Source organism: Myotis lucifugus, unplaced genomic scaffold (genome assembly GCF_000147115.1).
Source record: "Myotis lucifugus unplaced genomic scaffold, Myoluc2.0 scaffold_47, whole genome shotgun sequence".
Classification (NCBI taxonomy): domain Eukaryota; kingdom Metazoa; phylum Chordata; class Mammalia; order Chiroptera; family Vespertilionidae; genus Myotis; species Myotis lucifugus.
Genome location: NW_005871095.1, coordinates 1,888,497 through 1,902,607, shown reverse-complemented (window position 1 = coordinate 1,902,607; position 14,111 = coordinate 1,888,497). Strand labels below are relative to the sequence as shown.

Here is a 14,111-nt window from a genome sequence, read left to right as displayed (position 1 = left end):
TCAGTGTGAAATTATTAGCTAATTTGCCTACAAACATCAGGTGGTCATAATAATCTGGCCATTCAGTGTGTGTGTGTGTGTGTATATTATATATATATATATATATATATATATATATATATATCCTGCACCCTTTCACAATCTGGGACACCTTGGGTGATGTCGGAGAGCCAGTTTTGGCTCAATCCCCACAGGCCAGGCCGAGGGACCCCACCGTGCACTGGGCCTCTAGTATGCATGTAAGAGCTTTGGTTAATCTCTTCCCGCCCTCCCCCCTCTTCCCTTCCCTCTGAGATTCATCAGTCTGTTCCATGTTTCCATGCCTGTGGTTTCCGCTCCTGTATTGAGCATCTTCCCCCTGATGGTCAGTGAGTGTCATGGCTACTGGCTGGTCGGCCAGTTGGCCGGTCACTTAGGCTTTTATATATATATATATAGATATGATCGGGGACTAGTGTCAAATGGTCATTTTGCTTCCAAATAAAAATATGATAATTTTAATTACTACTCAACATGGAGATAACTACTTCTCCTAACTACTGAAGAGGGTGGAATTAGAATAAATATAGCAGGAAGTGCTTTGAAATGTCAAGAAGACAATTGTAATTGGAATAGCTAGTTGAATACCTAGCACGTGATAGCCAATACTTTACACAGGTTTTCTCATTAAATTCTGTCAACTGACCATAATCCTCACTCTATAACAAGGGAACTTAAAATCTTGCCTAAAGTCATAAAACAGGACCAGAATTTGCAGCCAGACCTGCCTAATGGATTTCAAACTCCATTATGACATCTCCCAGTATAATGAGTTATCGTCATTTCCAGTAGACTCAAGGCTAAGGTGCAGCAAACCATTCTCATTTCTGAGTCTCTCGTAAAACCCAACCCTTAATTCCCTTCTGAGAGCCTCTCATAATTATTCCAAGAAGACGGACAAACGGACCCAATGAGCTGTGAGCCTGCATCCTCCTCCTCGTGAACGCGCCGTGTGAGGCCACAGTTCTCCAGCGACAGTTTTTCCAGCAGCTTGAAGTCCACGTCATTCCCGATGCCGATGGTGAAGATGCAGATTTGGCCTCGGGCGGCCTCCTTAGTGTTATTGAGAATCTTGAGGGTGTGGGTCTCCCCAACGGTGGGCTTCCCATCCGTCAGGAAGATGATGAGGGACACGCTGCGGTCTCCAATGTCATTGTTGGCCACGTAGTTGTTGAGCAGCCTGATGCCCCTCTGTAGGGCCCCGTTGATGTCTGTGCCTGTGGGACCAAAACAGGACAGCTCAAGCTTGTGTTCATCTCCTTAACCTGGCTGCACATTCATGGCTGTGGTTCACTCACAACTGTTCAAGAATTAGCAGGAGTGACATGTGGGGAGGGGAGGAAGGAGCCCCCCAGGCATATGGGGTGATTCTAAGTTACAAGGCCAGTCTAGAATCTTGGCAACATTTTAACTCATTTTATCCTAATAACAACTGCATTATTATCCCCATTTAACGAACGAGGAAACGGAGGCCTAGAGAGATTAAATGACTTGTGGATGATGGAGCTGGATTCAAATCCAGCAATCTGACTTCAGAATCTGCTCCCAACCCTGATGTTTCATGCCTTTGAGAGGAGCAGATTTATTTCCTGTCCACCTGCTGAGGTTGGGGCAATGAAGTGCCAAAAAAATAAATAAATAAAAATAAAGGAATCCATAAGGTTTCTAAGGTTCGAATTCCAAAAGAATGTAATACACACCAACCATTTGCTAAAGCTTTATCCCCACCTCCACAGAACATTTTAATTGTAATATGAATGTAGCATACCTATTCAGGGGCTATGCAAGAAGCTGGGGGATACACGAAGATGAAGAAGAGTTTCTCTCATCCAGGACTGTACAGCCTTGTCAACTTCCTGCCGTAGATCGATGCTATAATATTGCATTAAATCTAATCTAGTATTTCTCCCATCAACTGGTAAAAGAGTTCCTAAATATCACTGTGGTGGAGACTGGTAGGAAACCCCACTGTAAGTCAAAGGTCAGTCCAAGCAAGATAAAATTCCAAACGAAATTCATGTGGGAAATCAGAACTTTTTTATTGGAGAGGAAATGATGAATCTAGAAACTCTCAATGGAAAAAGACTGAACTGGACGTGGTTTCCAGATGACCACCAAAGCAGAATAACTGAGACAACAAGTAATGGTGTCTTTGTGAATGGCCTCTAAGAAAGTGGGGAGGGCCCTGGCCAGTGTGGCTCAGTGGGTTGGAGTGTCATCCTGTGCATGGAAAGGTTGTGGGTCTGATTCCTGGTCAGGGCACAAACTTAGGTAGAGGGATCAGTCCTATGTGGGGTGTGAACAGGAGACAACCGGTTTATGTTTCTCTCTCACATCCATGTCTCTCGCTCTCTTTCTCCCTTCTCCTCTCTCTAAAATTAATAAACAGATACTCAGGTGGGACTTTAGAAAAAGAAAAAAGAAAGGAAAAAAGGAGGGAGTGGTCAGGATCAGTTCCAACAAACACTCCAATATTGAGCACCTGTCATGTGTCCATTGTACTAGTGATGAACTTGACAGCACGAGTAAGACCCAGGCCTGAGCTGAAGGAACTTACATCTAGCACAGCTGGGTAACATTAGCATACTGCTCTGATAATCTAGTTTTCTTAGAATTATGTATGACCTTTCCCTCCTCTGCACACTAACCTGGCACCAAAGTGTGCAGAGACTCAGAGCCCATCACACTTTCCATCCACGGCACCTCCCAGGCCCCTGGGATTCCTGCTCTGCTCATGTTTCAGCCCCGCCGAAGGGACTAAAGGTGCAGTGGCCCAGTCCCACCTGCTGCTGCCTAGGGTGCTAGGATTCAAGCACACAAAACACTGCCTCATCTAGTTGGTTTTACTCCCACACCCTAAAACAATTTACAAATCCGGCTTCATTGCTCGGGATCCGTGAGATAAACCAGGAAAGGTTCCAAACCCTATCAGGTATTTCCCCCCATAACTTACTTGACCATCTTAGTCCAGGGCCTGGAAGAGGAGAATTTAGAGAATCGCTGTTCAGAGAAACCTAAGCTTCTGGGAAAGTGCTCAGCTGTTATCTCCTTTCCTGTGATAGCTTCAGCATTCAAATCCTCGTCTCTTGGCAGAAAATTTAGCTACTCACTTATTATCACGTCAAGCTAATGTGAAAAGAAGGACTCATATTTACCTCCGGTGGGCGACATGTGGTGAATGTAGACTTTGCCGTCTCTGATATTGTTGGGAGTCACTGATACCAAATGGTCCTTCCACACTTTGATCCGGTTGGAAAATCCAATGATATTGAAGTGATCCTGGGGTCGGAGGTCATGGAGGATTGTGAAGAGGGCATCCTTGGTCTAGAGGCAAACACAAAACCAAAATCAGTCACATCAACTGCTTTAGTCCACACGTCCCCTGACTTAGAAACTGCACACTACGGACAAAGTCAGGGTTAAAATTAAGTGCCGACTATGTAAAGGGCACTTGGATAAATGTCCAAGTAATGATTATTTGCTTTATATCTATTTCCCTTACTACATTGTAAGCGCTTTTTAGGCACATTCCACTCATCTTTGTAAACTCACAACATACAGGAGGTACTAGAAAGATTTAGTGAATGAATGCATAAATGAATGGGCAGATATTTCATTAATTAGATTAAAAGTACAAATAATAAATGCTCTAGGAATTTTAAAAAGTGAAAAAACTAAGCCTGAGTGACATTAGAAAACTTCACTGAGAAGCAGGAGTATGAGGCTTAAAGGAATTGGGTAACGTGAAAGCTAGGGAGGGCAGTCTGCAGGGAGCAAAGAAGATAAAGGAGATGGTTCGAGCAAAGCAAAGAGGTGATACAGGTGAGTCTGGACGTGCTGAGTGGGTAAGAGGTATGGGAAAGAGACATGACTTGTGGAAAGAAAAGAAAGACCATATGAAACTGAAAACAGAAAATCCGAGAAGCCTGGATAAGAGTTTCTAAAATAACCAACCCTGTGTTGAAAGAAAGCACTGCGTTCTCTAAACAGCATTGTTGTTAGTCATTTAAAGAGATTCATTATACGAAGCAAGGAGGCCTCACTACATAATTGCCTTAACACTGGCATCTGGCACGTGTTACAGGGATTAAGAGCACAGGCTTCAGAGCATGCAGTCAGGGTTTGACCCTAGATCAGCGGTTCTCAACCTGTGGGTCGCTACCCCTTTGGGGGTTGAACGACCCTTTCACAGGGGTCACCTAAGACCATCGGAAAACACATATATAATTACATATTGTTTTTGTGATTAATCACTATGCTTTAATTATGTTCAATTTGTAACAATGAAAATACATCCTGCATATCAGATATTTACATTACGATTCATAACAGTAGCAAAATTACAGTTATGAAGTAGCAACGAAAATAATTTTATGGTTGGGGGTCACCACAACATGAGGAACTGTATTAAAGGGTCGCGGCATTAGGAAGGTTGAGAACCACTTCCCTAGATCATCACGTATCTCTGTGTGGCCCTGGGGCTCTGGGTAGTAAGTCCTATCACTATCCTTTTGCACTGTGCCTAAGTTATCCCATCTGTAAAAGCAAGACAGTAAGAGTGCTACCTCATCAGGTTGTCACGAGGATTCAATCAGTTACTATACAGAAAGTATTCACAACAGGGCCACGCACACAGTAAGTTATACACGTGGTTGCTCTTACTTGCTGGTGGGTGGGAAGTAGCAGAATCAAAGAGAAACAGTAACATCTGAGGTAGTGACTGCAGAATGAGGTGTGCTAAGGAACTATATGTTTACCTTGAAAATATTTTATAGGTCTTTTCCCAGATGCTGTTAGCCTTTGCTTTATAACCGGCTCAGTCAGTGCTGCCCTCTCACGCTGCGCCATCTACCCTCTGTGAAGCAGTCATAACTTCTTTTCCCTTCTGAATGTTCCCTCTTCCTCTCTATTCTTCTCTTCAATCCTGTATCCAACTGCTCACTCTAACATCCCATCATCCAACCCTCGGATGTCATAGGAACCTCAAAACCCACTCTAGAAAACTAACCTGGGTGTACTTATTTTTAAATCTGTATATTACATTCTTTTAGTAAACTTACAGAGTTTGTAGCCTGAGCAAACAGATGTTCGCTTAACATTCTCCTTGTGGGTCCTAACTGAGTGAATGAAGTTGTGCCTCAATTTCCCCCATGTCTTCACTCCCAGGTGGAGAAAGCAGTGGAGTGTAATGAGATCATGAGCAGCATAGTAATGATGACACTGGCAACTAACTTTTCCTGGGAGCCTCTTACTCCCCAGGTATGATGCCAAGTGCCAGACCTTTCCATATGATGCTGTGATGGACCCATTTAATCCCCACAACCCATCCAGTGTAGAGTGAGTATTAATATTCCCATTTTGCCGGCGAAGTGGCTAAGGAATGAAAGAGTTAACTCAGCATCATGCCCCATGGGAGCCTGGATGAAGATCCAGGAAGTCAGACTCCAGGGCCAACTCTGACACCAGCAGCAGCGGCATCTAAAGCCCCAAGATGCTGGCACTGAGCGTGTTCTGAATTACAACCCTTATAATGTGCAGCTCATTTTGGGATTCCTTCCAAGTTCCTGCATGTTGACGGGCTCTTATTTCTTTGTTTCTTTCGCTTGGTTTCTGGCAGCAATAAATGGATTCATTTCCTATAACATCCTTACAGAAAGCATCCACCCAGGGATGAGAACAAAGAACCCATTTTATTAAATTCATCCTCGCATCCTACAGAGGGTTTGTCCCGCCTTCCCAACTGCCCCAGTTCTTCCATGAGAAAGCATGGCAGTGGTGGGGCTTATTTTCATTCAGAGTCTAGGAATCCCCCGCTAGTCTCTGTTCTCTCCTCTGGTGCTGGGCCCTAAACCATCACCCTGGGTTGTTCAGAGGACAGACTCACGGGCAGCCGAATTTCCTGTCCTCTCCCAACCCTGACTCCCACCTTCAGGAAATGTGTCTAAGGATCTTATGAAAATAAGCAGATTCCACACCCAGAGTTTGTCGGCCCTGTCTGGACGCCATTTAAAGTATCTGTGCAGCTCTCTCCTCTGGCTTCCCTGGCTCCACCCTGGATGCCTCCTTCTCAGACCAGCCTGGGATGCCAAGCTCTCGTCCCCCTCACACTGCGTACTTCCCCGCGGCCAATGACAGCATGACTGACTCCCACGCTCACCTTCAGAGCTCACCACTCTCATGAGGTCCAGACTAAAGCGCCAGCCTTTGGTCCTGCATGGCCCACAGGCACTCAGGTTGAACATGTTGAAGACCGGAAGCTCTGCCTTTCTCCCCAAACCTTTCCTCCTCTGCTGCCGCTCCCAGCCAGGGTCCAGGTCAGAAACCAGACATCATGTTGCAGCTTCCTCCTGCCCGCTCCTGCGCCTCATGCCCTTGGGCCCATCTCTTTTTGTAAACCCCTCTCTTCCTAAACATCCCTGTTAAGGAAGGGCTCAGGCCACTTCTGCCCTAGATTGACAACAGATTATTTTTTTCTTTTGCATTTTTTCTTAATACAAAAAAATAAAATTCATTTTTTAAAAAAAGATCAGAAGAAAAACATGACTCAAAATTCCCCTCACCTGGACAGCTGTTGTACTACCTATCCCTTCAGAAACCTTCTTGTGTGTGTAATTAAAGTAAAATGGGTTCATACATTATGCTATAACATTTTTATTTACTATATCACATGCAGTTTTGATGCCCATAGGTAAAGGTCTACATATCATTTTAATAGTGGCACTATATTCTACCATATGCATATACCACAATTAAATATTTTGAATATATTTTTTTAAATTTTGTTCATCCTCATCCAAGGATATTTTTTCCATTGATTTTTTGAGAAAGTGGAGGAAGGGAGGCAGGAAGAGGAGGAGAGAGAGAGAAACATTGATGTGAGAGAGAGAGATACATCATTTGGTTGCCTTCTGCACATGCCGGGGACCGAACCTGCAACCCAGGTATGTGCCCTTGACTGGGAATTGAACCCGCGGCCCTTTGGTGTGCAGGCCAGCACTCTAACCACTGAACAACACCAGCCAGGGCAATATTTTGCATATTTAAACAGTATTTCTATGAAACTCAGTATTTACACATCTTTGTGCTCATTGTTATTTTCTTAAGATAAACTCCCTACACAGAAATGGTGTGACAAAGGGCTGTACTTTTAAAGGGCTTAGCCTGTCCTCACATTACTGCTAGAGTTATATTTTCAGTCCTTCTCAGCATTTAGTTCTGGGCTTACACATCGTTTCCTAAGAAAGCCCTTCTTGTCTCCTCACCACCACCGCACTATTCTCTCAAGCATGGCACCCTGTTCTTTTCCTTCACAACATTTATAGAGAGAATGTAATTACATATTTGTGCATTTACTTTTCATATATATATATATATATATATATATATATATATATAATTGATTTTTTACAGAGAGGAAGGGAGAGGGATAGAGAGTTAGAAACATCGATGAGAGAGAAACATCAATCAGCTTGCTTCTGCACACTCCCCACTGGGGATGTGCCCGCAACCATGGTACATGCCCTTGACCGGAATCGAACCTGGGACCCTTCAGTCCTCAGGCCAACGCTCTATCCACTGAGCCAAACCGGTCAGGCTGTGCATTTACTTTTCTATCCAACTCAATCCTATGCTTCTGAGTGCAGAGACTTGTTCCATTTTGTCACTCTATGTTAATGCCCAGCAGTGCCTGAACACGTCACGGATGCCTGACGCACCCCTCCTGAGTTAATGAATGGGGAGTAATTGTCTGTCACTAGATAGGGGGCTGCTCAAGACAGCTGTCCCCTTGCCCTTCCCCACCTCCCAGCATGGTATTTCACACACTGTAGGCTTTCAGTGGGTGTCTGGTGAATGAGTAAATAAGAGAGCAGTAGAATTCTACTAAGTGAACACAAAGGAAGGGAGACACACCCCTGCCCTTGAGAACCTATGGCAGATAATACTGAGAATGAGGATGTGTAGAAATCATGGAGCTGACTGGTAAAATAAATAAATCTGATAATTACAATAAGCAGATGTGGGTGGAGTGCCTTACGTGTTGATACTGATGGCATTAGCCAGGGAACTGGCAACACTTTGCCTCCTCTCCCATCCTTCAATTTAGAGCCAGCACAACCCCAGCGTGAGCATCAGACAGGCTTGGCATCATTCCCAGCAGAAGGGCTAGACCTCTGGAAAGTCTGAAGGTCCACAGCTGTGACAAGGCAACAAGAAGTGGTGGCCGTCTCTGAGACAACACCATTGGGAGCCCAGCTCTAGGCACTTGGAAAGATTCCCACTGCTCCCTGTTGAGAGCAGAGCTGGCCAGGCACCCAAAAGATTGTTATTTGTTTAGCTGCTGGATCCTTAGGAATCCTTAAATAGTGTGCTAAAGACCTCCTGAGGGCCCCGCTTGGCTCCTCTGCTGATATTCTCCCCATTTGTGATGGATATTCTGCTTTCGGAATCGTTGTCCAAGCCTCTCCACCCTCCTCCTCTTAGCCCAGCAACTACAGATTCCTTATGACCTTGTAAGGCCACAGCTGCAACTTGACCTCACATGAACCAAAGCAAGACAGGCCGGCGGGCTCAGAGTTGCTCCTTTTCCAGATGCATTAGGACCTTTTGGATGGCCTTCCACCCTCATCCCAAGGGGCCTGGGTAGAAGCTGCCACTGATGCTTGCAGCCACCACCATCCATTAACCCTTTACAGGCTCCTACCCTCCCCTTAGATGGGCTGGTGGCCCTAGAAATTCTGCATCCTGTATCAGACTTAGAAGGCAAGCAGAAGGTGAGTGTCCAGATAGAAGAGTAAATGTGAGTAGGCTTAAGCTGATATTTCTGCATGGTGTGTTTATGTGCTGAAGATTAACAGAAGCTGAGTCAAACATTTCCCAAGAGCACAGTCCAGAGAACAGGGCAAGGACATCCCAGAAAGATCAAAGGGAGCCCAGAAAGGCAGAGAATGTGTAATCCTGGCTGGTCTGAGGCCAAGGGGCATCCATTGAGGGGTTGGACTGCATCTCCTTAAGGTCCCTCCCAAACTCAGGATGGTAGCTGCAGACTCTGCAAGTGAAGGCAACGAACTGAGCTGGTCACCCACCCCACAATGCCCTCCAACTAACCTGACCTGAAGGAAAAGATACTGGATACCCAGCGTACTGTGTCCTTGGACGGATTCCCCTGTCCCCAAAGCTCCACCTAGTGGCCTTGCACTTTGGGAAGAAGTTGGCCTGCTGGAGACAAGCAACCCCAAAATGCACCACTTGGAGTAATGATACCCTGAAATTAACTTGCTAATAGATGACAAGAGTCTGTGGAAATATGTTCCTTAAAAATCTTTGAAAATAAGCATATAAAATTTATGATTGTACATATTGTATAGCGTTCAACTGGGGGTAAGGGTCTGATTAGTGAGAAGGGCTAAAAGTCTGGCCCTAGCTGGTTTGACTCAGTCAGTGGATAGAGCATCGGCCTGGGGATTGAAGGATCCCAGGTTCGATTCTGGTCAAGGACACATGCCTAGGTTGCGGGCTCGATCCCCAGTGGGGGGCGTGCAGGAGGCAGCCAATCAATGATTCTCTCTCCTCATTGATGTTTCTATCTTTCTTTCCCTCTCCCTTCCTCTCTGAAATCAATAAAAATATTTTTTTTAAATAATAAAAAATTTGGGACCCTAAGAAAAGGTTCCAGGAAGTTACCATCTTCACTCATCTTTATGTGGGGACAAGGATAGGCCTTATGTGGAGACAGGTTTAGGTCACTCATCCAATGCCAGGTGGTAAGCCTGTCGTGGAGGAGTTAGTAAATCTTGGGGAGAAGATGGTGATGGGGAAGAGGCAGGAAAACCAAACCCTGTACCTAGAGAAAGAAGAAGGCTATGCACATAAGTGTCTGGCTGAGGAAGAAAACAGAATTCTTAAAGAGATCAGCTAGCAAGAGGCCCCGCGGGTCTCCTCTGGGTATGTGCCAGTCCCAGTGGCACCCGTCCAGAGGCAGCTGGTATCCACACACTTGCCTGCCTATCCAACAGGGCAATGTGCAAGTGGTCCATCAGCAGAAGGGACCTTTACAACATCCAGATTACGTTTGGACTGAGGGAGATAAAAAGGTACCCAAATGCAACTAATAAATGAAAAGGACCTACTTCCTATACTGTTTAGGAGTAAAGTACCTAGGCCTGAAGGCAGGCGTTAGAAAAACTCCTTTTAATCCTGGCTATTTACAATCACAAAAAAACAGGGTCACTTCTCTGCTAGAAACTATTTTAGTGATAAATTCCTCTTCTTATGTGTACTTTCCTTGGATTAAGAGGAGGAAAAGTATTCCCTTCGTAAACAGTGTCTTAGAAGTTAATTCCAGCTCTGCCTTAGGTTTATTATTAATAAAGTCCTTTCATCTCTGTGCATTTAAATGTTTTCAGAAACAAGGCAGGATATAAATAAACAAAAATAAACTCTGTTTCAGGTTCTCCATTCATTCAATAGGGTTGGCAATGGTCCTCCTTGTTCTAGTGGATCTTCAGGGGTGAAAAGTATGCAGTCTCCTCTGACGTGTCTGTAGGAAGGAGCAGAGCTGGCCCCTGGAGACGCAGCCGCTGTCCACTCTGTGCTCACGCTGCCCCTCGTGGAGCCACTATTAGGGAAGGGGCAGCTCTGTCCTGGGCACTTTGGGCCCCTCCATTAAGCTGTACTTGGACAGAGGATGGAACCTAGCCCTGCCTTCCTCTCCCCGTTCCCTACAAAACTGAGCCCAAGCAGCTGCAGGCTCTTGGCACAGCCCTCAAGGGGGTAAGCATTCCACGGTGCTAACTGCCATGTCGGGAGTGGCCATGAAACGTTTCCCGAATAGAGAAGCATTACACAACAAGACCTTCAGAGTGAGCTGTGACTGGAGCCCAAGAACACTCAGCTGCCTGCTCACTCTTTGCTACCACTGTCGGGGTGCCCATTTGATGCAGCTTTTCTCAAATATTTCTGCATCTGCATCAGACTGCACTGGAGAGGAACTAACTCTGACACAAAAGGCTTTTGTACCACAAACCCTGGGTTGTTAGGCATAATACAAGGGGAGCCTATGACATCATAGAAGAAACTCAAATTCAAGGGTATTAGATATTAGCCATCCCATGTTTTCCACAGAATGGCTGTGCTGTTCTAAGCGGTCCTATCACTTGCCTAATTCTAAAATGTTTACCATGGAGTTGACATTTTTCCTTTCATTGGTCCACACAGTCCTTTTAAATGAACCATCGTCTATGATGAAAAGTTGAAAATAATCCAACAATGAAATCTAAGACCTTCTAAAAAGTCTGATCTGAGCCAGGAAAGAATCATGATCAATAGATATAGACCCTGAAAACAGCCCTAAGTTTCTGAGATGACATTGGGAAATGCCCAATAGTAACTTGAGCTGCGGGTCAGCCTTCTCCCTTGCCTAGGTGGGTAAAGATAATGGACACTGGTGGGGGAAAGGGAGGTATATCTGTGTTGTCCTCCTGTTAGTCTGCAGTCCTTCCTGATGCCAGTAGGGGAAGCCCTCAATGCCCAGCATGTCCTGCTCCTAGGTGGTAGGATGGCACTGTAGTTTTTTTATTTGAAGCAAAAGACAAACAAAAAGTATCCTGGGACTCCATCAAAATTTGAAACATCAGATCCTCTCTGCAACCTTAAACTACCTAAGTCCACAATGAGGAGAATGGATACATCCACCAACCCAGCATCTCTCCACCGTTCCACAGGCATCCATGCATAGCACTATCCCAAGTCACCCTGGAGTCCATGGGTATCAATTACGCTTAGAGTATTTCAAGATCATGATATTTCAGGGTCACAAGAAATTATTCTGCATAATGTAGTAGAACTTTATATAGGGTGTCCCAAAATATATTTACACTAGAGGCCCGGTGCACCAACTCGTGCACTGGTGGGGTCCCTAGGCCTGGCCTGTGGGAATCAGGCCGAAACCGGCTCTCCAACATCCCCTGAGGGGTCCCAGATTGTGAGAGGGCAGTTCTCGGGTGATGCACCCCGGAATCGGGCTCCCATCTCTCTGGTTCTGGGTATGTCACTCAAGAACCACAGCTGCCAAGTCACCGCAGCTCAGCAGCTCCTGCATTAAGCATCTGCCCACTGGTGGTCAGTGCGCATCATAGCTACTGGCCGGTCAGCCGGTCAGCCGGTCAGCCAATCACTTAGGCTTTTATATATATATATGGATGCTTCAAGTCTTTCAATAATTTGAAAGAAAGTTTTCTGAAATCTTATTGTGACTGACCCACCAAGTAATCAGATTTTTTAAAAATTCTAACTTCCCTGGCCACTGTGGCTCAATGGTTGGGTGTTGACCCATGGACCAGGAGGTCAAGGTTTGATTTCCAATCAGGGCACATGCCTGGGTTGCAGGCTTCATCTCCAGTGGGGAGTATGCGGGAGGCAGTTGATAGATGAGTCTCATCAATGATGTTTCTATCCCTCTCTCCCTCTCCCCTCCTCTCTCTGGGAAACCAATAAAAACATCTATATATATAAAAGCCTAAACAACCAGAATGACTGGAACGGTCGCTATGACGCACACTGACCACCAGGGGGCAGATGCTCAATGCAGGAGCTGCCCCTTGGTGGTCGGTATCCTCCCACAGCCAACCTCTCCCAGCTGGCCAACCTCCTGCGGTCCCTCCCCCCGCTGGTAGGCCCTAATTGCCTGATTGGACCAGGGTCTGAGCTGGGACAGGGAACCAGGGGTGGGTGGTGGCAGATGCGGCCCCTTTCCCCGTGGGCTGAGGGCCGGCTCCCTCCTATGGGCCAGCGGCCAATCTCTTGTGCCCCGTCCTTCACCCCAGCCAATAGGCCCCGATCAACCCACCGCTCACCCACCACAGTGGCGGCACAGCAGCGAGGGAGGTGGGAGGCAGGGAACCGCATGATGGCAGGGCGCCAACAATGGTGGTGTCAGTGTCCGATGTCTGTTCCTTCTGTGCCCGGCCCGGCGACTGTTGCCTTCTCTCTGGCCGGGCCCTCATTGGCCTGGTCAGGCCTAGGGACACTACCCATGCACAAATTTTGTGCACCGGGCCTCTAGTATCTATATATATAAAAGCCTAAGCACCTGAATGACCGAACAATCAGTCAACCAGTCACTATGACGTGCACTGACCACCAGGGGGCAGACGCTCAATGCAGGAGCTGCCCCCTGGTAGTCAGTGCACTCCCACAGTGGGAGCGCCACTCAGCTGACTAATGGGCGCCAGGTGCCAGGCTCACAGCTGACAAGCACAACTGCGGTGGTGCAAGCCTCTCCTACCTTCGCGCAGCTAAGATGCACACTGACCACCAGGGGGCAGATGCTTAACACAGGAGCTGCTGAGCCGCGGTGACTTGGCAGCTGCAGTTCTTGAGTGACACACCCAGAACCAGAGAGGAGGGAGCCCAATTCCGGGGTGCATCACCCGAGAACTGCCCTCTCACAATCTGGGACCCCTCAGGGGATGTTGGAGAGCCGGTTTCGGCCTGATCCCTGCAGGACCAGGATGAGCAGGAGTGGTGTGTCACCCAGCCTGAACTCAGGATCCCCCCTGCCACCTGCTGCTTCACACACTACATCCCCCGGGGGGTCCTGGATTGTGAGAGGGCACAGGCCAGGCTGAGGGACCACACCAGTGCACAGATTTGTGCACCGGGCCTCTAATTTAAAAATAAAATAAAAACAAAAATTCCAACTTGAAGACAAGGTGATAAATTGAGTGAAAAAGGCCATTTCTCCACTATATCTATGTCTTTTATCATTATTACTAGAGGCCCAGTGCATGAAATTCATGTACGGGTAGGATCCCTAGGCCTGCCCGGCGATCAGGGCCAATCTGTGGGGCGACCGATGGGGCAATCAGGGGGCCCTCGTTGGCACCCGCCTTGGCTGGCCTGGCGCCATCCACTTGCCCGCCCCGCTCCCCGCCACCGCCACCAGCCACCTCCCTCTGTGACACCTGTTCCCATGTTATTTTGGCCTGGGCCTGCAGGCTGCGGGCAGCTCCTGCGTTAGCATCTGCCCCCTGGTGGTGAATATGCATGATAACGACAGGTCGTTCCACTGGTTG

General features: G+C 46.8%; 1 protein-coding gene across 1 annotated transcript in view; it reads right to left on the bottom strand.

Moving 5' to 3' along the window:
• ITIH5 (inter-alpha-trypsin inhibitor heavy chain family member 5) overlaps positions 1 to 14,111 on the bottom strand; it is an 82,914-nt gene that overhangs the window by 13,256 nt on the left and 55,547 nt on the right. The window contains exons 8-9 of the mRNA XM_006088407.3: positions 3,195 to 3,363; positions 947 to 1,256 (exon numbers count right to left, since the gene is read on the bottom strand). Coding sequence (XP_006088469.1) covers positions 947 to 1,256; positions 3,195 to 3,363 — 479 coding nt within the window. The remainder of the gene's footprint in view (positions 1 to 946; positions 1,257 to 3,194; positions 3,364 to 14,111) is intronic.